The sequence below is a fragment of the Rhinopithecus roxellana genome, chromosome 20 (assembly GCF_007565055.1).
Source record: "Rhinopithecus roxellana isolate Shanxi Qingling chromosome 20, ASM756505v1, whole genome shotgun sequence".
Lineage (NCBI taxonomy): Eukaryota > Metazoa > Chordata > Mammalia > Primates > Cercopithecidae > Rhinopithecus > Rhinopithecus roxellana.
The window spans coordinates 54,200,472-54,227,912 of record NC_044568.1 but is presented as its reverse complement, the minus strand read 5'-3'; the positions used below and the strand labels follow the sequence as shown (position 1 = coordinate 54,227,912).

At 44.0% G+C, this 27,441-nt stretch overlaps 2 protein-coding genes across 2 annotated transcripts in view; both read left to right on the top strand.

The window, feature by feature from the left end:
• The window catches only part of CDH13 (cadherin 13), a 1,178,985-nt gene extending 1,174,949 nt beyond the window's left edge, over window positions 1-4,036 (top strand). Inside the window, exon 14 of the mRNA XM_010355650.2 lies at window positions 2,459-4,036. Coding sequence (XP_010353952.1) covers window positions 2,459-2,466 — 8 coding nt within the window. The 3' untranslated portion in view covers window positions 2,467-4,036. The remainder of the gene's footprint in view (window positions 1-2,458) is intronic.
• Window positions 4,037-15,278: 11,242 nt separating this feature from the next.
• HSBP1 (heat shock factor binding protein 1) lies at window positions 15,279-20,304 on the top strand. Its single transcript, XM_010355649.2, has 4 exons — window positions 15,279-15,444; window positions 16,003-16,069; window positions 16,634-16,754; window positions 18,739-20,304. The coding sequence occupies exons 1-3, from the start codon at window positions 15,400-15,402 to the stop codon at window positions 16,750-16,752; spliced, it is 231 nt and encodes a 76-aa protein (XP_010353951.1). The 5' UTR covers window positions 15,279-15,399; the 3' UTR covers window positions 16,753-16,754; window positions 18,739-20,304.
• The last annotated feature ends 7,137 nt before the right edge of the window (window positions 20,305-27,441 follow it).

Sequence of the window (27,441 nt, the reverse complement as noted above, 5' to 3'; positions counted from 1 at the left end):
TAATAGGCTTTTGCAAAAATAGTTCATATTTTACAACTGTCTTGCAGCGTGAGTATAAATGAGACCTAATCATTGTAAAAATGAAAAGAGTGCCTCAAAATGTCTGAAGTTCTGAGCAGAGGGCAGCCTTTTGGATGGAGGCAGGACTAGGGTATCAGTAGGAGTGAGAACACTGGTCAGGTAAATGAGTACACAGCACTTGTAGACTGATTAAGTCCTTTTTTTTTTTCCTTCTTTTGATGGAGCAAGACTATAACAGAAGCCTGAGAGTGAGGAAGGGCTTTGGCAACTATTACTGTAGACACAATAGTTTACTCAATTTCATGAACTCTTAGTCCTGGGCTGGAATTCACACCTCTGCTGGAATTGCACAGACAAAGCGTGCTTGCAAGGAGTAAGGTGGCAAAAATAGAAAAATGCAGGCAAAAACATGCCTCATTTTGAAACTGGATCTGGGCATCCTAGAGCCAGAGCCTCTCCCAGCCGACATTGCTGAGTTGAGCAGAGTGACAGGCTCCACGCTGAAGCCAGCCCCCAAGCGGGCCATAAGGAGGAGCCACGAGCAGGCACTGGGAAGACAGGCTCTTGAATGCACACTATGCTGATGTCTCTTTCTGTGAAGTTTTCTACATGAATGACATGTTCTCAAAGTCTGCAACACAGTCTGCCACGAGATGCCTTTTTTCCTCTGGGAACACAATGCTACTTTCGTGGTTGGCTGAGTAATGGCCCCCAAATATGTATTCCTCATTCTAATCCCTGGAACCTGTGAACATGTTACCTTATATGGCAAAGGAGACTTCGGGTGGGTGCCTATAATCCCAGATACTCGGGAGGCTGAGGCACGAGAATTGCTCAAACCTGGGAGGCGGAGGTTGCAGTGAGCCGAGATCATGCCAGTGCACTCCGGCGTGAGCAACAAAGTGAAACTCTGTCTCAAAAAAAAGAGACTTCTCAGATGTGACTAGGTGAAGGATTTTGAGATGTGGAGATTATCCTGGATTAGCCAGATAAGCCTGATATAATCACAGAGTCCTTATAAGAGGGACAAAGGAAGAGTCAGTTAGAAACAGACCATGCGATGACGAAAACAGAGGGAGGCCAGAGGTGAAACGAGAAGATGCTGCATTGCTGCCTCTGAAGGTGAAGAAAGGGGCCATGAGCCAAGGGCTGCAGGCAGCCCTTAGAGGCCAGGAAAGGCAAGGGAACAGATGCTTTCCTAGAGCCTCCAGAAGGAGCACAGCCCGGCCAACACTGATTTTAGCCCCAAAAGACTCATCTCAGTCTTTTGACCTCCAGAACTGTAAGAGAATAGACTTGTGTTATTTGAAGTTTATGGCCATTTGTTACAGCAGCAACAGAAAATTAATATACCATGTTTGGGCCAGGTGCAGTGGCTCACAGGTGAGCCTGTAACCCCAGCACTTTGGGAGGCCAAGATGGGAGGATCGCTTGAGGCCAGGAATTCAAGACCAGCCTGGGCAACATGGCGAAACCCCATCTCTACAAAAAATACAAAAATTAGCCAGGCATGGCAGTGCATGCCCTGTAGTCCCAGCTATTCTAGAGACTAAGGTGGGAGGATTGCTTGAGCCCAGGAGGCAGGGGTTGTAGTGAGCCAAGATTGTACCACTGAACTCCAGCCTGGGCAACAGAATGAGACCCTGTCTCAAAATAAAATAAAAACATACCATGTTTGAAGAACCACCAGTAGGTGTCTTGCTTTGTGACTTGTGATCCTTAAGTATATATATATATGTATATAGTCACAGGAAGTCAATACATATATGGGATAATCACCAATCTCTAAAATACATAGTCAGCGTGCTCATAAAATAGCCAAGCTCTGGCTGGGCGCAGTGCAGTGGCTCACAGCTGTAATCCCAGCACTTTGGGAGGCCGAGGCAGGTGGATCACGAGGTCAGGAGATCAAGACCATCCTGGCTAACCCAGTGAAACCCTGTCTCTACTAAAAATACAAAAAAGTAGCCAGGCATGGTGGCAGGCACCATTAGTCCCAGATACTAGGGAGGCTGAGGCAGGAGAATGGCGTGAACCCAGGAGGCTGAGCTTGCAGTGAGCCAAGATTGCGCCACTGCACTCCAGCGTGGGCAACACAGTGAGACTCCATCTCAAAAAAAAAAAAAATAGCAGTCTCTGTGCTAACAGATAAAGAGATACAGCTCATTGGTAATAGTGGTAATAGCAGCTCTCGGTCTGAGCAATGTCTGGTATCTGAAGTCACCATTAGCATTTTCAGAGAAGTCCAGCTTTTTACGGTATAACTATTCATTCTGTCTTCCAATGTGATCCGTAAGGAAAAAAAAAACTCCCGAAGTCGTGTGATGTTTAAAAATGTGTTTATTATAGCTTGCCTGTCATTTATCTGGTTTTTAGCTAAAATGTTTTGAATTGACTGGTGATATTCCCGACTTAACTCTGAACCCTCTCTATTCAGGTCTGTGAGAACTCCTGACGTCTGAAGCTTGACTCCCAAGTTTCCATAGCAACAGGAAAAAGAAAAAAAAAATCTATCCAAATCTGAAGATTGTGGTTTACAGCTATCGAACTTCACAACTAGGCCTCAATTGTTCCAGGTTTTTGTTTTCTTTGCAATTTCACTTAGTCTGTACTTCATCATTTTGACAGCATCTTCCTCCCTCCTTTAATTAATGGAATCCTCTGAATTTTCCCTGAATGTTTAAAGATCATGACATATGACTTGATCTTCTGGGAGCAGGAACAATGACTACTTTTTCTGGTGTGTTAACATGTCACTAGCCAGGGTTCCAGGCACCCAGCTTTGTCTGTGGGTTAGTATTGGTATATGTATGAGTATCTGTATGTGTATATACATGGTATTTATAGAGAGAGACTATCCCGGAGAAGCCTCGTTTTGATGCCATTCTTCCTTGCAAGGTTAAGCAAGGTGGGTGAAAACTAAGACAACTGAACCCTACACATCCTCCCGCTTCAAGGTCAGCATGCGGACAGACCACAGAGCTGTCACTTTTGCTCTGACGCTGCTTCTCCACTGTCCCGTTCAGGCTGAATGCTGCCACGACCAGCCAGGCAGGTCCACAGAGAGGGAGAGCAGAGAAAGAAGTCCTTTCTCTTTACTGAGTTCGAGGACTGCAACTGATTTTCACTGCCATCTGATGCCGTGATCCTGAGCCAAGGTGGTGAGGAGCAGGGCGGGCAATTTCACCACCACATGCCAAGAAAAGGGCTGACATTTTCTTTCATGGGCACCAACCTGCATTTGTCTGTGTCCCGAATCCAGAGTCGCACTGATTCTTATGGGGACACAGATCATGGTAGAGAATCTCCCCCTCCTCAGTAAATGTATAACTGCAACTGTCATCATGGAGGTCATACCTGCATACAAAGAGGTCTACAGGTACCATCTTGTATACACATATATACCCACATGTACAGACATACATTTATGCACATTCACTCCATTTGTTTCATATATACAGGCATAAAATAGAGTAAATACAGGTAGTTTTAAAAGTACCCTTTTGTGTGAATTGACTACCGTTGTTTGCAAACCTGAAAATAAAAGACGTTCATTATGTATGAAAAGTAACTGATTTGTATTCTGTGAGCATGTAAAAGCAGAAAGTTAGTGCTTGTTCTAAGATTCCCTTCTTGTTGATAAACCGTAACTGAATCATCAAAGCTCACACCAAATTTTTCTATCAAAACTAGTGACAGCTTGTGGCTTTTGATTAGAGCTCGCCACGAACTAGGGTAAGGTAAGTGTCTTAGCATATTTTAATGCAGTTGCTTTACTAAAGGTTTTAACCGCACACGCACACACACACGCTTTCTTATGCAATCTATGTTTGCACTTGTGCTTTCAGTTAGCCTTCTGTAGGAAGTAGAAGTCATATGTTGTCTTTGTTGTAGTGAAATTATACAGATAGAGTTCCATATATTGTATTTGTTTCCATAGTAAATCCTTTTGGAACATATAGAATGCAGAGATTTTTTTTCCATTAAAATAAATGGGTATTGGTGGTTAAAACTGCTGGACAGTAACTTTTCTCTGATTTCTATCTTGTGTCTAATGTCACTGATGCTGGCTGGCTCTTGTCTTAGCGCAAGTTCACATTTTTGACTGACCATTTGGGGTCTGTCGTACATATCTGGTAGGTGACTGGGTCTATAAAGACAGAAGTACTAGTTCTCAGCGTGGGCAATGGACTCACGTTGTCCACCTCATGATATGATCTGAGGGTATCATAATCAGCTATAAAGGTAATTGCATACTTAGAGATGAGACGGACCATTCTCAATTTGATGACCACATTAAGCATAGTCACAGCCATCTGTCAACAGTCCGAAGACCTGGGGATTTTTCTCTGGAACAAATCCTTTTGCTGGATCAGGAGATGCCATACCTTGAACTTGATAGGGTCATTCTCCACGAGCACATGCCCCTGACTCAGGGACAGGGGAATCTAAGTCTGTGCATTCGTACTTTACAACATTTCCTCTACTGGCTTATAGGGCACTATCATGTGCCTCCCTGACGCACCTTGCTGCCCTCTTCCTGCAAGCCAGGGGGAGAACGTTCACCCTTGAACAAACCAAGAGCATCCTCAGCCAGTCAGGCAGCTGGTAGCTGGACACGTATGCTAACTGGCAATCAGGAAGTCGCCCTCCAACGTAAACTTCAGCCACCTGCAGGGAGAAACACAGCAGCTGAGTGACCATTCACTGAAGGAAATAGATACAAGATGACTCCTTTTCTCTCAAGCCAGTAAGCTCTCCTGCACTTTGCAAACCGAACCAGAAGCTTAACTTAGCTGAAAATTCAGAAAGGAGTACAGTGCACACTTCATTAATAAATAGAATATGCCTCAACTTTCCCTTACTTAAACATGTTCTCTGTCCCCACAGTTCTAATCAGGACAGGGATACTTCTGTCATGTTACTCTTCCTAATACTTTCCAGAAAAAAAAGAAAAAATAAACTAATTCTTATAGGCCAAGGTGGGAGCATTTCCTGAATCACAGGATGTTTTGTTAACATGCTGGAATATATTACATTGTTTACTGAAAACCATAGTAGAATCAAAATGTTATTTCATTATTACCTATGCATTTTATCTGAGTCCAACTTATTAAAAAATGAAGTCAAGTAAGAACCAGAAATTGCTTTTCCCAATTACTGGGCACAGGTTCTGAGGGTCTTATTTCCACTGAGCAAACAGTCACACCTTCACTTCTTTTTATTAATACTCAACCACCTTAGTTGATTAAAAATCACATTTTCTCCCTCATTTTACATACGATAAATTAATCATTTTGGATAATTTGTTTTAATAAGAATATGCACACATTTTCTAATTTCAATGAAAGTCACCTTCAGTACTGTCAGTTCTCTCCAAATGAGCATCATTTCAGGTAGATATACCTGCTATGCCTCTTGGCCGACACCGGCAAATCAAAGCAGCATAACGAAATAAATCCAGCCAGATTTCATGGTAGGTATCAAATAAGACTTTAGCTCTTAAAGAACATCACTAGAAATTTTGATAGCTCATTCCAGCGTTTCACAATGTCAATTTAAACAGTCTGATAAATGGAACAACCAGCTACCATCACACTCATAGAATAGCTCAAATTGCATTTTACCCAGAATACATTGGGTCTTAATCTTAAGATGTGACAACTAAAAAGTTTTTAACAAGTCTGTATTTGATCCTGGATTTGGTGCAGCTGCACCCAGGCACAAGCTCGCCAGATGATTCTGAGGAAAGGAGTCTCCAATTTTCCTGGGGGGTGTATGAACATAGTACCAAAAAGGTGATTAATAATTATAATGGTTTATATTTATCAACTGCTTATTATGTGCCCACACTGTACAAAATCCTTATAGATAGTAAGCCATTAATCCCTCCAGTAACACATGAGGCAAGTACTACTATCTTCTCCAACTTACAGATAAAGAAGGCTGAGGTTCAGAAAAATTGAATGACTTGCCCAAGGTAAGTGGCCTCCAGAACCAAACCCCAGGCTGTCTGGCTCCAGGGTTCATGTTCGTCCCACATCACAATGCCACTCTCAACCCTGGAGCAAAACCAGACAAACTGCCTACTGCAGACCAGAAGACCCTAGTTTGAAGCCTCCGATAGCATGACTATGCAGCTAAACCAACTTACTGTTAAGCAACAGTACCTTTTACTATGAGGTACCTTTTACTACTAAGTAACTACTACTTTTACTAACAGTATCTTCTATTACCTACTATTAAGTTCCTGCTATACTTCTTCATTCTGAAAGCTTTCTGTTTTAAAAAAAAAAAAAAGTTACCATCATTCTTAATTAATATTGAGACCTTAGAAATTTTTCCTGTACAAGATAACATAATTATTTGCCCCTTCCTTTCCATGGCTTATTAGCAGGTAGATGAGGGGCTTCTCCTAGATTAATTTAACATCTCAATTAATTAAAAGTAGCTGGGCATGGTGACTCATGCCTGTAATCTCAGCCCTTTGGGAGGCAGAGGCGAGTGGATCACTTGAGGTCAGGAATTTAAGACCAGCCTGGCCAATATGGTGAAACCCCATCTCTACTAAAAGATACAAAAATTAGCTGGGTGTGGTGGTACATACCTGTAATCCCAGCTACTCAGGAAGCTGAGGCAGGAGAATCGCTTGAACCCAGGAGGCAGAGTTTGCAGTGAGCCATTGCACTCCAGCCAGGGCAACAGAACAAGACTCCGTCTCAGGAAAAAAAAAAAAAAATTTATGAACTCCAGAGTACCCATTCACTACCAAACCAACTGAGGCGAGAGAAAACTGAGGGAGAAAGTGGGGTGGGATCTAGAAGGGTTTGCACTGTGCTTTGCTATAAATTATTCAAAGAGGCAAATTCTAAAGGATCTCTAAGTAGTTTCTGATTTTGTAAAGGTAGCCCATTAATCTGTTTACGTGTAGCTGCCTTAAACATGAGTCAACAGGGTAAATCACACCAACAGGAAACCCAAGCACTGAAAAAGCCACCTATCTTTTCTGTTTACCAAATACTAAGAATAATAATCTAATAATCAGGCTACATCTTTCATAAAGACCTCCATCTTCTCTCCTTAACTGACTGTTGAGATTTGGTATTTTTCATAGTCTAATGATAAAATGCTTTCAAAATTGTACATCTAATGCAATTAACAATTCTTTTACTATATCCAATGTGTTACTATATTTCCTATTGCTAATAGATTAGCCCACTATTGAAAAAATTCTGCAGTTGTGACTGTGTTCATATGAAAGCATATACAAGATATAGAGAGACAGCAAAAAATAGTTTAGATAATTTAGATACTCATCAAATTAAGTAAGCGGAAAAACTTCCTCTCTCTCATGCTATGTTGCTATCATCACATCTTTTGTTGGAGGGTTGCTAAGCTTGATAAGCCTTTGAACCATTTTATTTGACTTTCCACGTGCCAGCTGGTTGGTAGGGAGATGGTGAAATGCCTTGGGTGGTGTAGGACTAGGGAAGTTTTCATTCCGAAGCTATGAAGACTTGGAGAAAGGGGTTTATAGAAGCACTATGAAAATAAGCTGGAGCCTCTATTTTCTGCTACTTTTTAAAAAGCTTTTTCTTTAGAGAGTAATAAATCCATTATGTCTATCGTATACATGAATTCAGACTATTAGAGAGTTGAAAATGCAGGCTATATATATATAAAATCTGTGTTGTCATGCACATGTCAACACTGTCCTGATGACAAAATTTTATTTATCCCCCCAGATAAAAATTTGAAGAAATTTTAAATGTCTTTTATTCATAAACACTTTTCAAAAGGGATAAAAATTAATCATGTTAAAATATTCATTCTTTGGCAGATGTCACTCCTTTGGGCCCTCCCTGCTGAATTGCTTACAGTTTCTGAGCTGTAAACTAACATTTGCTTTACTATGTAGTTACAAAGAAATGTGTAACTTGTTTGTGAAATATTCAAATAAAGCTTATCTGGGATTTTTAACTTGTGTGTTTAGTCTTAGACCATCTTCAGTACAGTCTAGTCTAAACACTGTGACAGAGCAAAGGGACCTTTTTGTCCAGTGGTGCGCAGTGTCATGGGTGCAACTGGCTGATGCCAGTGTTGTGGGTGGCAAAAGAATTTACCAGCAGGGCATGGTGGCTCATGCCTGTAATCCCAACACTTTGGGAGGCCAAGGCGGGCAGATCACCAGAGGTCAGGAGTTTGTGACCAGCCTGGCCAATGTGGTGAAACCCCGTCTCTACTACAAATACAAAACTTAACTGGGCATGGTGACACGTGCCTGTAATCCCAGCTACTCGGGGAAGCTAAGGCGGGAGAATGGCTTGAACGCGGGAGGTGGAGGTTGCAGTGAGCCAAGATCAGGCCCCTGCACGCCAGCCTGGGTAACAGAGTGAGAATCTGTCTCAAAAAAAAAAAGAAAGAAAAGAAAAAAAAGAATTTACCAATTTAACAAGACAGTTGTAGGTAAAGAAAGGCCGATTACTCAAGGGAAAGTACGTTGCAAGGAAGCAACGGGCAGCACAGCAGAGAAGGGGCTGTCTGGAAAGAGGCAGGGGCTGGAGGGAAGTTTTATAGCTCATGCTGCAGGATGTTACACTCAGAGCGAGGCAGTTGTGCCAGCGGCTTCTTTGTGATTAGCTGTCTCTTGGAACAGTTGTTCTCCCCTACTTGGGACCCCCTTCTTCATTGTTGCTTACTTATCAGGACTCCACATCATGTTAGTCTATGATGTTTAAAAACCAAGACTAAAACCAAGTGCTTCCTGCTTAATAATTGGCTCTCTTCTGCTTCTTTCATAAAAGTCAATCATTCTGATTTGGAAAAACAGATATATAGATGATAGAGAGAGAGAAAAAGAGAGAGAGTGTGAGATAGACAGGTAGATCAGACAGATAGACAGCAAGAAAGTTATTTAGTGAGATCATTTTAAAAAAAAAGAAGGGGGCCAGATGTGGTGGCTCACGCCTGTAATTCCAGCAATTTGGGAGGCAGAGGTGAGCCAATCACCTGAGGTCAGGAGCTCAAGACCAGCCTGGCCAACATGGTGAAACCTCATCTCTACCAAAAATATAAAAATTAGCCAGGTGTAGTGGTGGGCACCTGTAATCCCAGCTACTCAGGAGGCTGAGGCAGGAGAATCACTGGAACCCAGGAGCCGGAGGTTGCAGTGAGCCAAGATAGTGCCACTGCATTCCAGCCTGAGCAACAGAACAGAGCAAGGCTCCATCTAAAAAAAAAAAAGAGGGAAGGGTGTGTTCATAAGTGCTTCCTACGGGCCGGATACTGTACTTATCTATATAGATATGTATATACACATTACCTTGCAGTTTTATGTGTAATTTATGTGTAATACATAATTATATATCATATACATAATTTATGTAATTCATGAGATATTGAAATAGACATTAACTCCATTCTATAGCTGAAGAAACTGAGGTTCACACAGTTAAAACCATCTCACGGTAGGTCTCACGGCGACTGAGTGGTGTGCATGGCTCCACCCTGGCACTTTTCCTGCTATACGCTAAGGCAGCACCACCCCATTTATCACCAGGAACAAACCGTGTCATCACAAACAATGCATGAAAGTGCTGTGGACTAAGCAAGTTGACAATGATGGGGGAGTGAAGCAGAGGAAACCTAAACTTACAAATCTGGTCTATAGGAAAACTTTCCTTCCCCCCAGGCAGTCTGTCTCCAGGAAACTGCTAGTTTGGGTAAATAAATAGCAAACGGATGCCTTGGCAGCCAGTCATGGAGATGCTAATTTGGAAATTTGCCTCCAAAGAACATAAGACACAGAAACCAATGCTTCAGTCCAAAAACAAGAGAATTTGAGATGTATCAGATGTATCAGAACAACCAGCGATCACACCATTTTTCCCCAGAAAAGCAATTTTCTGGGTTTTTTTGTTTGTTTGTTTGTTTGTTTGTTTTTGCAAACAAGGCCTCAAAGAGACCTCCTTGTGCTTTAGTAACGTGCTTGTGCTTTGGTAATGCAAGGGCAAAATATCCTCCTTGTGCTTTGGTAATGAAGGCAAAATATCGACTCATTCTAGCCAGGGCACACCTTTGAGCATGCAGCAACGCTGGATTTTTACATGGGAATCCAAGCCAAAAGGACTGGTACCAGGATGGTGGTATTTCTAAATTAAATCTGCCGTTCTGTGTCTGTAACGAAGCCCTACCTTTGCTTGGATGATGACTGTCCTGCCCCAGCCCCTCCTCATACCAGCAGGACAGCATCCGCCTCCTGAGGCTTACTAACACCTGAAGGATTGTTTTGTGAAAACCAGGGACCCAGCACCTGCTGACATTCCTCAGCATCCTCTCTGACTTTATCCCTGGGGAGAAGCGAGTTGATGTTACCCTGATGCAGTCATAGTTCCTCTGCTTCCCCTTATCAAATTATATAACCGTGTTGTTTCAAAGCACACCCAATCTCTTTACCCTTTGGCTCCCTGCCGTCTTTCAAGGCAGGATTTTCTAAACTTTAATCCCAAGAGAATATAATCACGATTTAGCCATCTCCTTGTCTCATCTCTCTGCACCTTCACTAACTCTGCCACACTGAAATGCCACCTGTACCATCAGCTACAACTCTAGTTTTAAACTATGTAATTTTACATTTATAATTTTGGCTTAAATTTATTTTAAAAGAAGCCTGTACATTGGCCAGGCATGGTAGCTCATACCTATCATGCTAGCATTTGGAGAGGCAAAGGCGGGTAGGTAGATAGTTTGAGCCCAAGAGTTCAAGACCAGCTTAGACAACAGGGCAAAACTCCAGCTGTACAAAAAATACAAAGATTAGCCAAGTGTAATGGCGCATGCCCATCTCAGGAGGATTGCTGGAGCCTGGGAGGTTGAGGTTACAGGGAGCCATGACTGCGCCACTGCACTCCAGCCTGGGTGACAGAGTGAGACCCTGTCTCAAAAAAATAAATAAATAAATAAAAGAGAACTGTACATGCTAACATGAATGAAAAACCAGTATCACTTGGAATACAGTAAAGCAGCAATCAAAATAAATACAATGAAAAAATAGGCATAATTACCTTTTAGCTAGATACTATGTCTCCTTAAGGTCTGTATATGAAACTCTCTGTATTAAAAGGAGAGATAAATAAGGATTAGAGAAATCTCAAAGACACAGTAACATCCATCTGGCTTATGTAACACCTGTCCACACAGCACCTAGAATCATTTTAGTAGAAGCAAAACAAAACAAGCAAAGTTACATGAACAGGAGGTAAGGAAGTGGTTCCAGCAACTAAGACGATAAGTCCTTCCTTTCTAGAAATTTGCCTATGAGCTGCAGCTCAACAAGGGCACCAGTCAGTGGAGGGTCACCTTGGTTGTTCTGATTTCCATTTTCTATTCGTTTTTTTGTACGGCAGGGGTGGGGCGGGGTGGGGGGTTGGTCACTGTTATGTGCTGAGAAGGAGGAATCATCAGAAGAAAGCAAACGAAGGCAGGAAGCAACTGCCTGGAGTGGAGGAAAGAGAATGGGATCAGGGCCAGGGTGTCTCTGCCTTAGACGAATGCAGAGCCCTATGCGCGAGGAAGGACACTTCCTCCTGAGACAGAAAGCCAGTGACACCAGGGTTAGCCAGTGACACCAGGGTTAATGCAGGAACTTACGACTGCACGCAAGATGGGAGTTAAGGGGTTTTGATGGACAATCTCTATTTTCTCCACAAAATAGAATATAAGGTCATCCTCTGAGGGTGAAGGGGATAAAATCCTGGGGTTGGGGAGACCGGAAAGGTTTGAAATGGCTACTGAAGGACCGGGGCTAGGGCAGCCCAGGCCACTAGAAGGGAGGGGCACCCTTCACCCACCCTGCTGTGGCACCACCCATCAGGTGAGGGGAGCTCAGCAGCAACATGAGGCAACCTGGGAGGAAAACAAACCGGGGGAGCAGCTGCTGGGCCCCAGGGCTGGGCCTATAGAGCTGACGCAGGTGCAACTCGGCAAAGAACACATTCCAGTTCCTCCAAGTCCTCACTAGGATCATTCCATCACTGCTCACACAAGGCAAACACACAAAGCACCTCACTGCATGTGGCCACATGGACACACCAACACCTTCCATAGTATTTTTTTTTTTTTTTTTTTTTTGAGACACAGTCTCAATCTGCTGCCCAGGCTGGAGTGCAGTGGCTCGATCTCAGCTCATTGCAACCTCTGCCTCCCTGGCCTGCCTCAGCCTCCTGAATAGCTGGGATTACACGTGCACGCCACCTAGCCCAGCTAACTTTTGTAGTTTTAGTAGAGATGGGGTTTCGCCACATTGGCCAGGCTGGTCTTGAACTCCTGGTCTCAAGTGATCTGCCTTCCTCAGACTCCCAAAGTGCTGAGATTACAGGCATGAGCCACCATGCCCAGCCGCGTTCCATAGTATAGATCCAAGAAAGGAGGCATGTCAAAAGAATGGCCCAGAGAACCAAAAAGCGATTATAAAAGTACCATAATAAGCACACGTAAAACAAAACTGCCTTGAAAGGAAAAAGGGAGTTACAACATGCAATTAATCTAGGAAGAACTTTAAAAAAATGCTAAGAGGAGATAAGACAACTGTGACACTTAAATAAAGGTTAAAAATGAGAGTTGTTCAAAACTGAAGTTTAAAGGTTAATTACCAGTGCCTTACACGGAATACATTCGTTTTGTTAATGGGACAATACTCAGTTAGGTTCGGTGTGTCAGCCCCACAAGGTGAGTATGTCAGCCATGAGTATAAATTAGTGAAGCTTCCATGAAAAGCAGCTCTTTAACAGACCTTGGTCTCCACACAGAGAAAGCATTCTGCCTATCTGTTTAAGTGCAAAAAATAAAGGAACAAATAATGCCTCCACTAAAAGAGTATCAAGTTTGTTTGTTGTTTATGTAAAGCAATTTTCCAATTGGGATTTGAAAAAAAAGAAAAAAAACAAGTGTCTTACCAGAAAGAAAATGAAAAACTCCAGATTCTAGTGCTAATTCATGTTCTTGAATAACCCATAGCCATAACACAGATGTGCCCAGAAATCCATGGTGCAGGCACCCACCTTTCTTTGCTGAGTGTGGGAGTCCCAGGGATTGGGATCTAAAGTCAGAAGCCTGAGGCCTTTCTTCATCTTGGCTACTCACTAGTTTTTAAGGAGTTCTGAAGTTTTGTGAAAAGTCTTTTATGATTAGCTGGGCGTGGTGGTGCACACCTATAATCCCAGCTATTCAGGAGGCTGAGGCAGGAGAATCACTTGAACTGGAGAGGCAAAGGTTGCAGTGAGCCGACATCATGCCACTGCACTCCAGCCTAGGCAACAGAGCAAGACTCCGTCTCAAAAAAAAAAAAAAAAAAAAAATTTTAAGAAAACTGAGATACTGGCATCTAGCAGGTAGAAGTCAAAGATGCTGCTCAACGTCCTACAATATACAGGGCGCCCGGTTACCCCCTCCACCACTAACAATAAAGAATGACTTGACTCAAATGCCAGTATTGCAGCTCTTGAGAAACTCTGCTCTAAGCTCAAAAAAATCAGAGAATTCTAGAATGGTGAGAAAAAAGGAAGTCCTGCATCTCTTACTTCCTTAATTTGATGACCTTGTTCCAGTTTCTTAATGCCTCTGCATCTGTTTTCTCAAAAATGTAAAATTATGATAATTATATCACAGGGTCTTCTAAGGATTAAGTTAAAACACTGAGTATGTTTATTTCAAGTAGTCGGGTGAAGCACTAGCCAAATACCAGTTGATAACAGCCAATTACAAAAAAAGTTGTGCATCCTTACACAGAAAGGAAGATCTCTCTGTAGGGAAGGATGAGGTGTGTAGGGTGAGGGGCAAAGGTGTGAGTGAGAGGGAAGGGGTGGTGAAGGGAGTTGAGTCTTATGCCTCAAGGCCAACTGGATTCCAGGTTTGTTAGAGATACTGGTGGGTCTGGCAGAGGCGTTTGAACAAGAGCAACTCCATCTCGAATAGGAGCTGGGTAAACTGAGGCTGAGCCCTACTGGGCTGCATTCCCAGACAGTTAAAGGATTGTAAATCACAGGATGGGATACGAGGTCAGCACAAGGTACAGGTCATAAAGACCTTGCTGATACAACAGCTTGCAGTAAAGAAGCCGGCCAAAACCCACCAAAACCAGGATGGCGATGAGAATGAACCCTGTTTGTCCTCATCGCTACACTCCCATTAGCACCGTGACAGTTTACAAATGCCATGGCAACATCAAGAAGTTACCCTATATGGTCTAAAAAGGGGAGGTACGAATCTCCCAACCCTTGTTTAGTATACAATCAAGAAATAACCATAAAAATGAGCAACCAGAAGCCCTGGGGCTCTGTTTATGGAGTAATCATTCTTTTATTCCTTCACTTTCTTAAACTTGCTTTCACTTTACAGACTCGCCCTGAATTCTTTCTTGCATGAGATCCAAGAACCCCCTCTCTTGGGGTCTGGATCAGGACCCTTTCCTGTAACAGGTCTAACCCCTTACAATCTCTCCCCACCTAAACTCAAACTGGAGCTGACCCTCACACAGAGCAGTCCTTAAATGAGATGTGTGAAAGTTTCTAGAACTTTCAAACATCTCCTTGCCAGGCCCACAGACAAGGACTCTCCTATCCCCTTGCCATGACACCCAATCCTAAAGACCATCTGTGGGGTTGGAACTTGAGGTTCCACTTCAGCAGTGCCCACCTCCTTCAACACCCAAACCCACAGTCTAACCCTGACGCCGGAAGCCTTCCCCACTCAACAGCAGGCATCGCGTGGAGTGCAAGAAGCCAGACATGATGGACAGCTTCCTGTCTGAATCCCCTCATATGAACCTGACGGGCACAATGAACCTACTGGGTTAAACTCCGGACGCTGGCCACCCTCAGGGTGGAGATGACAGGACAGGACAGGACAAGACAGGGGCCATGGGGCTTCCGGGGGGCTCATGTTCCTTGACTTGGGGGCAGTTACAAGGTTATAGTGGGTCTTGTTGAAGGGCAAAAGTTCAGTAGGTTCGTCCTGACAGACCAAAGAAACCCAGAGCCGTCTTTCGACTGACTAAGCCTGGAAGTGGGGCAAAGGCCACTCCCTGCCTCTATTGCTCGATTTCTGAGTCGGTCTCACTTCCCGCCCCACCAACGGCACGCTGGGGAGGGGAGGCGCTATGCAAAAGAGGGCGGGGAGTGTGGGGTGGGGCCGCTCCTTGGAACGGAAGCGCTCGGCCTCGAGGCCCTTCCGGTGCGGGAGAAACTACTACTCCCATAAGGCCCCGCGGTCCCGCGAGCAGCCAGTCTCGTCGCGAGAAGCAGCGGGCGGGGGCGTCTGAGCCGACAAACGGAAGTGTAGGTTACGGTCTGAGACATAACCGCCAACCTGGGCGTCGGGGAGATGGCCGAGACTGACCCCAAGACCGTGCAGGACCTCACCTCGGTGGTAAGGGACGGCTGTGGGGGCCCGAGGCCGCGGCCTTCCCGGGCGGCGCCGGGCCAGGCCCTGCTGGACAGAGTCGCGCCCACCGCCACCGCGCGTGGCGTCTGCCGAGGCCCCGTTTCTGGAAGCGTCTCTGGCCGAGGCTCCCGGCCACCTTGACCCCCTGGGCGCTCGGTGCGGACACGTCTCCCCGCGGACGCTCCCAAGCCCGACCCCCTCCGGTAGCCCCATTCACCCGTCGCGAACGCCCCCCGCGTCCCTCCTGCCTCCCTTTGACACCCTCCCCGGCCTTCAACTCCTCACACACGCCCGGGTGCCCCAACCCGGTAGAAACAACCTAAAGCCCCTGAACTTGGAGTCACAGCGGCCTCCCCCGCCCACCAGTCTAATTGGACAGGTGGGAAAACGGAAGCCCCGAGAAGGAAGATCCTTGCTGAAGGCGGCACAGCTGCCCAGAGGCAGAAATGGGGCTGGAACCCGAGACCAGGGCTCACGTCCTGATCCCAGGAAAGTGTCTCAGGATCGATTTGGACCGTGTTTGTTTGTTTCGCTTTTTCTTAGGTGCAGACACTCCTGCAGCAGATGCAAGATAAATTTCAGACCATGTCTGACCAGATCATTGGGAGAAATATCCTTTTTATCTGTAGTCGGCCTCCTGTGGGCCTTTGGAGCCTATTTGCCGGGCAGCGGTGGGGATAAATGAGTCGCTTTCAGGCCAGCTTCAGCCAGTCACTTACAGAATTTGAGTTCGGATTGTACTGTGTTCTGAGAAGGACTGCGCCCAGAGCTCGGGGTACAGCTGGGCTAGACAGATCCCGGGCGCGAGGAGCCTACATCTACCAATCCTGATAGCTGGTGTGGTTGACCGTGGACTGAACCAAGCGCTTTTGTGTGTGTCTGTCTTTTGATGCTCAGCATGACCGTAGGAGTGGGTGTAATGTTATCATCTTTAGCAAATGCATACGTTGAGGTTTAGGGGTTCCATCACTAGTAAGGGTCAGGGCCGGAAACCAATGCTGGGTAGCCATGCCCCAGAGTCCTATACTCTTACCCACCAGCCTGTAACAGTGTCTAAAGGAAATTGGAAGACCGGTTTCCCTAAAATCGTTGTGTTTAAGGCCCTAGTCTAGAGGGATGGAAGGAAAGGGCTCAATGAGGAGATGTTGGCACGCGTTGTCTTTAACTTCACCACTTGATGATATGAGTAGTCGCATTGATGATCTGGAGAAGAACATCGCAGACCTCATGACACAGGCTGGGGTGGAAGAACTGGAAGGTGAAAACAAGATACCTGCCACACAAAAGAGTTGAAGGTGAGGAAGGGGGCAATTTTTTTTTCTTTTCTTTTTTCTTTTTTTTAACACGTAGTTTTGCTCTTGTTGCCCAGACTGGAGTGCAATGGCACGATCTCGGCTCACCACAACCTTTGTCCCCTGGGTTCAAGCGATTCTCCTGCCTCAGCCTCCCGAGTAGCTGGGATTACAGGCTTGCGCCACCACGCCCAGCTAATTTTGTATTTTAAGTAGTGATGGGGTTTCTCCATGTTGGTCAGGCTGGTCTCGAATTCTGACCTCAAGTGATCCGCCCACCTCAGCCTCTCAAAGTGTTGGGATTACAGGTGTGAGCCACCGTGCCCAGCCTTTTTTTTTTTTTTTTCTTAAAAGAATAGATCCTATAAGTGTAATTTTGATGTAGTCAGACTTTCTGTAGATCCGTTTCCAGCCATGATCCCAGCAAACATCCCTGTATTCCTTACCTGCTGTGGACTTCATGTTTTGGAATTTTTCATGCCAAACTCATTCTTTACACCGAATTTATTTTCCCAGTTTTTATTAATTAGATTTCTGTCACTGTTAGTTAAGACCACTGGCTAACATTAGATAGCCACTGAGTTTTTATCATTCCAGCTAATAAAGGGGTTTTTGTTGGCCTATAAAACCTGTCACTGGAAGATTTTCCATTGCTTTTTTTGGGAGGCGGGGGAGGGGATCGCTGTAAGTCACCCACATTACCACCTTCTTAAATGGCTTAAATTCTGGAGACTTGCTTGGTAACTTGACATAGGTAAACTAGATTGTGGCCACATTAAGCTTTTACTCTGGAGTTCATTTAAATTTCCACTGAATAGTTTCAGATATCAGAGGAAAGCCCGTTAAAACTACCCACATTGCAAGATAGGTAAATGTACACTATCACACAGCACAGTGCCCTGAGTGCACAGTCCTTTTCCTCTGTATGTGTGAAAAATAAGTTTTAAACTCTCTTTTCTCATGTTTCATTTATAACGTTTTAATTCTCTATAAAAATGAATGTTACCGAGGGAGGCGGAGGTTGCAGTTGAGATCACGCCACTGCACTCCAGCCTGGGCAACAGAGTGAGACTCGTCTCAAAAAAAAAATGGTTACTGGCGCGTGGTGGCTCATGCCTGTAATCCCAGCACTTTGGGAGGCAAAGGCGCGCAGATCACTTGATGTGAGGAGCTCGAAACCAGCCTGGCCAACATGGTGAAACCGTGTCTCTACAAAAATGGTCGTGGTGGTGCACGCCTGTAATCCCAGCTACTCGACAGGCTGAGACAGGAGAATCGTTTGAACCCAGGAGGCAGAGTTTGCAGTGAGCCATGATCATGCCACTGCACTCCAGCCTGGGCGATAGAGCAAGACTCTGTCTCAGAAAAATAAATAAATAAATAAAACAAAATCCTGAGTATTTTTAGATAGGTAGTGTACTAAGCAAAATATACAGTAAAAGATGCCTAATTTCCTATTTTCTGGGCTTGCTCTGGACCACATTTTAAGTTACTGCGAAAATACAGATTTGGGATGTTGAAGACAGACTCTTTAACTTTGCTTTTATCTTTACAATAGGTGGGGTTTATTCACTGTGTGAGTAAATCACATAACTGCTTTCTATGGGTGATGTCATCGCTATTCTTATCCAGAGATAATTTGGAAAAATGTCCTACCAGTCTTAGATGCTTCTGTAGGTCTCTCTTTATGTTATGTGGCAGTCAAAACTCCCATCAACCGACTGAGAATCTTGCCACAAGAATTTCAGGATTGTAGACTGGCTAGTGATGGGGGTCACTGAAAGAAAAGAATGGGAGTGGAAAACTGACTCTGAAATTTTAAAAAATATTTCCAGTTAAATCTATTTTTGCTAAAACATTGTCCAAAGAAAATAAGTTTAACTCAATAGGAGAGTGTAAAGGGATTTTTAGTTGATAGTTCTGTATGTCATTTTTACTTGCGCTCATACAATGAAAAACATGTTGATGATTTTTCCTTCTTCAACAGGTTGCTAATAATTTATACTGGAATCTGGAACACCATGTTTCCAAGCCAAGAGAAGATCGAATGGCTTTTTACAGCTAACTACTATGTGTAGACAGGTTTTATATTATAAAGTATGCATTCTTACCACATACTATATAGTTAGTTTGTAGAGTGATTTACCCCCCAGTTTCTTGAACATAGTATCTTCACATCTTGGACCTTGGTCAGTTGTGCTATTCATTATTAAACACTAAAACTTTGGCGGTTCCTGCATAACATTGTCAAATCTTTTAGTGTATTTCTGTGAAGTCATATTTTTTTTCTTGTCATTCCTTTTGTAGTAGTTGCTGTTTGGATAAAAGTTGCTGTGTGATTTTTTTATTACACAAATAGTAAACCCTTCGATTATAGTCTTGGTGAAGTAAGATGTTTGTAGACTTTAGAGTTCTTAATTCTCAGCACAAAGTGACTGTTGAGCTAACACCAAATAGTGTGTTGGCAATACTTTTCAAATGGCTAAAAACACCTAAAAATTATTTATTCAGAAATATCTGTCACTGCTCTGTTGCCAAAACTCAGAATAGAACTTAGACTTATGTCTAAGTCCCTGAGGTCACATGCTAAAGTCGATGAAAAGTAACCACTGCCACTTTCTTGTGTTAGAACTTTTACAGTACAGAAAATAACAATAGCCTTCTGTAATGAGGCATTTGTTAGAGTTTTGCATGAGATTCTAATGCTTCAGTAGGACCCTACATGGTTCATCTACAATGGTTACCATACAAAATCTGGCAGGATTTTAAAATTCAATCACTCCATCTTTCCTTTGAGCTACTGACTGGAAAAGAAAGAGAAGGAAAAGAGACCATGTTAAGCCCATGCCAGCTGCTTGGCTAGAATATGGTCAGTGATGTGTGGTAGACTCAAGTTTTTAAGAAATACTATTTTACTTAAACTGTTTCTTATCTAAATTCTTGCAGAGTGACAATGTTTCTGATTATAGAAGACAGGGACAATATCTTTTAAGTCTTGCCACTCAAAAATGCAGTGCCAGGAGTGCTAAACCAAGAAGCCAATATTGATGACATGGAAGGTGATCCATGATTGTCACCACAAAGTGCTTTTACACAAAAACTTGAAAAATTGAAAAACATGATGTTTTTAAGTTTCTCGTGTCACCAGTCTTGGTGTTTATATTGCAAATCTATCATAGTAAGAAATAATTTGTCCTGTATACAAGTTACATGGGGAACATAAAGGAGTCAGATCCTTCTGTAATAAAATGAATTCACCACTCTGGTTACTCAACTGTAGAACCTCCTTTGATCAGGCCAGGTGTGATGCAGGCTGGAGCCCCTGAATGCCCTGCACACACTGCAGGCATTGACCAGACCAGCTGAAACCTGCGTCCCTGCTGATGTTCTCAAGCCTCCTAAGTGGCAAATGGAAATGATATGGCCGGTTGCAGCTGTAGGAGAGTTGTGACTTAGGCAGGAGTCGACCTCCTCAAGTAATGGAACGATTTCAAAGGCAGGCTGCCCTGACCAAAAATATCTGCCATGAATAAAGGTGCCTGAAATCCTGCTATGAAGCTTCCTTTGTGTCAAAAATCTGTTTGGTTTTCAGATTGAAATGCAGAAATCACATTAGAGTATCAACTAAAACCTCTGGATGGATTAAGTACAAGTAGCCCAAGGCAAAGCAGGAGAGGGGTGTTGGGGGAGGTTGCCTTCTGGAAGGAGAAGCTGAGGAGCGGGAGGAGGGCTTGCGAGGACTGGCATTGCAGAATTGTCTCAGGTATGTTCCCAGAACACTTGCCCCTGGAGATGCTGCAGGAAAAAAAGGGTTGTGGTCACTTGGGTTTAGACGACATGCTGTGAACCTCATGAAGAAATTAGCATATTAAAGGCTCGGAAAGTAGAGCAGAGAACTCATCTTTAAACCTACTCACATCCTGGATTTCAAGTTCTCGTGCTGTTGCCCAGGCTGTAGTGCAGTGGCACAATCATAGCTCACTTGGAACCTCAAGCTCCCAGGCTCAGGCAGTCCTCCTGCCTCAGCCTCTCAAGTAGCTAGTATTACAGGTTCATGCTACCACACCTGGGTTTTGCTGTGTTGCCCAGGCTGGTCTAGAACTCCTAGGCTCAAGCAATCCTGCCTCAGCCTCCCAAAGTGCTGGGATTACAGGCTTGAGCCACCATGCCTGGCCAAGGGTCTTTTTTATACTGTATGAAGTACTCTTTCTCCAACTATTCTTGTTCATTTACCAGCCAGTGAAGATTCTCTTGAGGGCTGACAAATACAGATGAGTATGGGGGCCCTTGCACCAAGGAAAACAGCCTTACATTTAAGTGCCCTGTCTCCCAAACCCCAAGGCCCCGCAGCTTCTTCATTTGGCCCCTAGTTCATCCTGCTGTCCTTTGAGCCACAGGATTTTAAAATATTTTAATCTTATTTTCATAGCAGTTTTTTGTTTCATTACCAGTGAAGTGCAGTCATTGTTTGACCCTGTCAGGACTAGCATACAATATTTCAGGTAACTAGGAGTTAATTTGCCCCTGTGAGTCCTCGGAATTTTAACCCCCACTTAGAGCACTGTTGCTATGGGAACAGAGTCCTCCAAACAATGAAAAGTGAACTTTTTCAACATGCTGATTGTAAATGGAAGCCTTCCCAGGTACTGTGTTCCTCTTTTCTTTGGATTTTGCAGATTATATATTTTGATTAGATTAAAATGGAGGAATTTGCAGCATGTGTTGTCATATCTAGCCCTGAAAGTTAACTGGCTACAGTTACCGATTGTTCACAGCTAGCACCATTGAAAGCATTGACTATAAACCGCTGTACTGCGCTGAGCATTTTGTTTGCACTGTTTGGCTTAATCCTCACGACCACACTGAGAGGTTTTCATTTGATGAGTCCCATTTAAGGAAAAGGAACCCAAGACTGGGAGTCAGGGGCCCAAGGTCACAGCTGGCAGTGATGACCTTGGAATGTCCTCACAGCTGCACGCCTGCACTGCTCACGAACGCAGCTGATCATCTGCCTCTTCATGTGAGCTGAGCTCCAAATCTCATCTGTCCAGGCCGTCTGGAAATCATCAACCCCACTCGCTGGATCTCGAAATTTAGTTTCAAAAGGCTGATGTAGTGTTTTCAATTAAACATGACCTAAAATTAAGTAATAAACACACTGGATGTGAGTTTTTATTTGCAATTTAAACTATTCAGAGCTGGTAGAAAATGTGTGCTCCTGGATCAGGGCCTTTTTTCTCCTGAATCAGTTGAGAACGACAGAAACTAAGTTCCTCAAACATCTGCCCAGAGCACAACCGCGGGGAATACGGACCGCAGATTTTCACATTGGTTTTCCATGCCTGTACCCGTCCTGTCTCCCACAAAAATTATTGCTTGAGGCCCAGCCCGGGGGAGAAAAAGACACCCCCTCCCAACTCCATGACCTATTAGCTTACCATCCTATCGGAGCACGGTTTTTGTTGTTGTTTTACGGCAACGAAGACTTTCAAATGCACTCATGAAGCCATCACCTGGAATCTTAATCGTGCATTCATTTTAAGTGTCTGATTTTTAGCTGCAACCAGTTGAGAACTTTTCAATGAACGAAAATGAGGGAGGGGAGACATTAGTCACTGCCAAAAAACAAAACCAGAGGAATTGTGATTGAACATTGCGCTTATCAACCCCACAAATTAATATGAAAATAGGAAAAGAGTTTGTTATTTTAAAAAAGAAAAAAGGGCCAGCCTGGGCAATATAGTGAAACTCCATCTCTACAAAAAAATAGAAAAATGAGCCCCGAATGTGGTGGCACACAGCTGTGCTCCCAGCTACTCAGGGGGCTAAGGTGGGGGGATCACTTGAGCCCAGGAAGTTGAGGCTGCAGTGAGCTGTGATCGGACCACTCCACTCCAGCCGGGTTGACAGAGCAAGACCCTGTCGCAAAAAAAAAAGGGGGGGGATCCTAAGGCTTGGTCCTCACCCCTGAGGCTCTCACTAAGAGATGCCTGGAAGCTCCTCAGACCCCTGCCTAGGGTTCAAGTGATCCTAAAAGCTGTACAGCATCAGCCTCTGTGGGATCCCCGACACTGATGAAATGTAATGTGTGGCTGTCTCCTCAACAGAGCTCCATTTTACCAAAGCTTATGTAGACACCACATACATGAACTACAAACCTATCATGTAGATGCTACCCTGCCTCATAAGAACAGGCTTGACTGTCCTGCTTCACAATAATAATCTTTACGATGATGATCTAATAATGGTCAAATTCTGTGTCCCTACCGTAGAAACCAGAATTTGACCATTTAGTCACATTGGTCTTGCAAAATGTCCACCTTCCGAAAGAGAATAGTATTGCTTCCCAATAATTAAGAATAGTCTGGATTCAGGATCCAGCAGCTTAGAAGCATTTAGCTACCAATAGCAGAAATCAGCCCTTTTAATAATGGTGGGATGTATTATTTCACATGGCAAGAAGTCCCAAGGGAGGGCAGCTCTGGAGCGAGTAAATTCTGCACCTCAGTAAAACTAAGAGCAAGACCGGGTCAGGCGCAGTGGCTCACGCCTGTAATCCCAGCACTTTGGGAGGCTGAGGTGGGTGGATCACCTGAGGTCAGGAGTTCTAGACCAGCCTGGCCAACATGGCGAAACCCCATCTCTACTAAAAATACAAAAATTATCTGGGCGTGGTGGTGGGCACCTGTAATCCCAGCTACTCGGGAGGCTGAGGCAGGAGAATCACTTGAACTCAAGAGGCAGAAGTTGCAGTGAGCCGAGATCGTGCCATTGCACTCCAGCCTGGGTAACAGAGCAAGACTCCATCTCAAAAAATAATAAAATAATAAAAATAAAAAATAAAAAGACAAAACCCCAAATTTGTTCCACCTGGGTGCATCCAGCCAGGGAATGCCTTTCTCCTTTACTTTTGTCTCTCAAGAGTGAAGAAAATGTTTCTTTGAAGGTGTTTCCACCCCACTGCCCGTGCCTAAAACGATCCTGGCAAACAGGACCTGCATGATAGGTTGAGCAGTGTGGTTATTGTTTTTTTGTTATCACAACTCGGGTTGGGGGTGCTGCTGGCATCAAGAGGGTAGAAACCAGGGACGTTGCTTTCACACCCATGCACAGGACAACCCTCACCCCAAAGAATGGCACAGTCCCAAGTGTCAACAGTGCTGAGATTGAGAAATCCCAGCTTAACCCATTCATGAGACCACCTGAGCTTGGTGCAATGGTTCTGCTGACAGTTTCTGGACCCTCAGAAGTAGAGACATACAAGAACAAAACCAGGGTTCCATCAGAAAGGAAATCAGAATGGTTACTGGGTGGATAACCTACAGTGTTTGCTACAGACCTTCCAGATGTAGCTTCTAGATTATAAACACTGGTAACACTGGAGATGGTTAAATCGGAATTAGCTGGCTGTCAACCTTGGTGGCACATTAGAATCACCTGGGGAGCAGTTCAAAGGCCCAAGACTGGGCAGCACCACAGAACCCTCACATCAGAATCCCCGTGGTGGGCCCAGACAGCAGCGTTCATTTTAGACTCTAGTGTGCAGTCAAAGTCGAGAACGTCATTCAAGAAGGCCTGTCTACTGCAGACCGTTCGATGATGTAATTCACCAAGTTCCATGGGATTCTTCCACGCCTGTGTCAACCCAGCTGACACCTCCAACTTGGACAATCAGGGCTTTGGCCCCTGTTACCTGGTATTCAACTCAATCCATGTGTCATGCATGCCTCAACAATTTGATTGTGTCCCAACTTTTTGAAAATAAGCATTTCTGATCCCTCAGTAACCGGATTCAGCTTCAGATCTGCCTAACATTTTCCCTGCCTGTCCTCTGCCAGGTACGGTGCTAGGTGCTTTCACCTGTATCATCTCATTCACTCCTCAGAGACTCTCGAAAGTTGTTGACATTATCAAAAGGTTTTCCAGCTGGAATTCATCTCCCTCTAATCAACCTTCAAAACCTCCATTTGTAAACCATTGCTGTAGTTTTATTACCTCTTACCTTGGTCTTTACAAGCTGCTGTCAAAACCCAGTAAGTGTTTCCAGAAAGAAACTTTAAATATTGCATATCTTAAAGATCTTTTATGCAGAATATCCAGTTAATTTTGATGGGCTACAGATAATCATCAGAAGAGCCATTTCTGGAAATGTAAATAATGTGGCTATTTCTTTTAACAGTGCGTTCTCCTGAAAACATAAGACCATTTGACTGATTCTGCTCCAGAATCTTATTGAGGCAAAGGACTGGACCAAATTCTTCATGGAACAGAAACCCAGGACTGGTAAGTCCAGGAAATGCTGCAAAACAACGTCCTCAAAAGAAATCAGCCTTTCCCGGCCAGGCGCAGTGGTTCACGCCTGTAATCCCAGCACTTTGGGAGGCTGAGGCGGGCAGATCACGAGGTCAGGAGATTGAGACCATCCTGGCTAACACCGTGAAACCCCATCTCTACTAAAAATACAAAAAATTAGCCGGGCGCGGTGGTAGGCTCATGTAGTCCCAGCGACTCGGGAGGCTGAGGCAGGAAAAATCATTTGAACCCGGGAGGCAGAGCTTGCAGTGAGCTGAGATTGCGCCACTGCACTCCAGCCTGGGTGACAGAGGGAGACTTCATCTCAAAAAAAAAAAAAAAAAAAAAAAAAGAAAGAAAGAAAAAAGAAATCAGCCTTTCCCTTTGATAGGTATCTCTTCTGTGAGCCAGGCTCAGGTGCACCTCAATTAGGACCTGTGTTCACTGGCGCCGTAATTAAGAATCTTAAAGGGAAAGAATCTTTTGAAAGCCATCTGTCAAAAGTATGCAGTCTTGCTTGTAGAATTTTACAGAGGTTCATGGTTACTGTGGGTCGGTACTGGGTCTGTGAGCCCTCATCCCCGGGGCTGAACTTCCTATCAGAATCCTTGTCTGGAAGGTTGATTGTGTCAGATGCACATGTTGCCAGCATCCTCAGAAGGAGAAACCAGGAAGATTCTTTTCCTGGGTCACTCTCATTTTCTCAAGCTTTGACAAGTCTTGACAGTGATCTGTGATCCAACTTTGTCTTCCCCATAGTGAAAAGCAGAACCCACAGAAACTCTCTGGCACAAAATCTCTGGAATCACTGACCCGGAAATTGTTCCCTACCATCAACTCTGCCAGAAATTTCTTGGATTTATTCAAGCTGACTGGTATTCCAGAACAATTGTGGACAAGATTTGCTAGTAATGCTTCCAACATTACTACTGTTACTGTTACATTACTATGTTACATTACAACATTGTTACTGTTTAGCAAGTTCAGAACTAAAAGAATCCCTTTTATCCTAACACTGACTAATTAACTCGTGAGAATTCTTTGAAACACCCATGACGAAATGGATGTTGTAATTTGCTCTTATGCTGTATTAAACACCATTGAGATGCTAAGCTCTTTCTTGCTTGGGAACCAGCCTGATGTTCTCTTCTGGACTCTTCATAACCCCTTCGGCAGACGACCCTGTATCTGGTCTTGGTTCTGAAAGGTTTGCAGCAGCACCTAAATCACTGAAGTTCTGGCAGTATTCATTCTTCTGCTCTCTTCTGATACTTGTTTTCCATGATCGGTCAGAGAATGACGGAATTTTTTCTTTTTTTTTTTTTGCCTCGGATTTCAACAAAACATACATGGAAGAATATTTTCTTCCTTGGAGACATTTCCCATAGGGCAGTGGTTCTTAAAATGCGGTCCTGAACCGGCAGCATCAGAATCCCCTGGGAACTTGTTGGAAATGCAGATCCCCAGGCCCTACCTAGCCCTACTGAATTAGAGACCCTGGGAGGGAGGTCCAGCAGCCTGTGTTTTAACACATCCTCCAGGTGATTCTGAGAGTGAGAGAGCCAGGGCCTTAGGGCATCAACCAGGACCTGAGGGCATCAACCAGGGCCTTGGGGCAAGGGTGTTGGGTTGCCCAGTATCCTTTAGTCTAATGGCTTTAGGGTCAAAGATGTCTAAACCAAAAAGCCTCACATGGCACTGATTAACATGCAGGTCCCCAGGCCCCCTTTTTGTAGATCCTGATTCAGAATATCTGGGACGGGGCTGGAGATTCATATTTTTAATAAGTTCCCTCATGTATTATTTTTGTATATTATTTCCCATGCACAAAAGCACTGCGTAGAGAAATGAGAGTGTGGGCGAAGCTCTCATGCTGGGAGTCTCAAGCCTGGGCTAGTCCTAAAATAATTGAAAAGGAATTGATTCTTAATTACCAGAACATCCACGCTCTTGGACCAAGTGTGACCTCTTCCGCCTTCTGAACCGAGGAGTCCACCCCTAAGCCCAAGGAACTGAGCATGAAGAGCCCTCACGCCATGAAGACTTGAATCACTTTAAATCAATTTGCCTCTGATTAAAATGTACTTCAGTAAAAAATCATTTCAACTCTTAAGCCACAAAAGGATATCCAGTCATTTAAAGCTTCCTGAGTGTTTTGGTTGATTAAAAAGGTTTTAAAGAGCATAGTAAATATTTTACCAGAAGGATAAGTTATTCAATACGGAGATTATTTATTAAAAACTAATAATTTATTTGTTCATTTATCTTTATTTTCGTGTAAGTGCATTCTTTTAATCTAGGCACACTCTTTTCTATTCCCTCAGCAGGTTAAGCCGCCACTTGACAATTCTGTAATACATAAATGTATTTAAATAGAATTTAACTTGTGAAAATAACA

What these genes read in the sequence shown, in the direction of transcription:
- HSBP1 (XM_010355649.2), top strand. Translation starts at nt 15,400, where the DNA reads ATGGCCGAGACTGACCCCAAGACCGTGCAGGACCTCACCTCGGTG. An exon ending in TGCAGGACCTCACCTCGGTG is followed by an intron (nt 15,445 to 16,002) that starts GTAAGGGACGGC and finishes GCTTTTTCTTAG; the next exon opens with GTGCAGACACTCCTGCAGCA. An exon ending in TGACCAGATCATTGGGAGAA is followed by an intron (nt 16,070 to 16,633) that starts ATATCCTTTTTA and finishes TAACTTCACCAC; the next exon opens with TTGATGATATGAGTAGTCGC.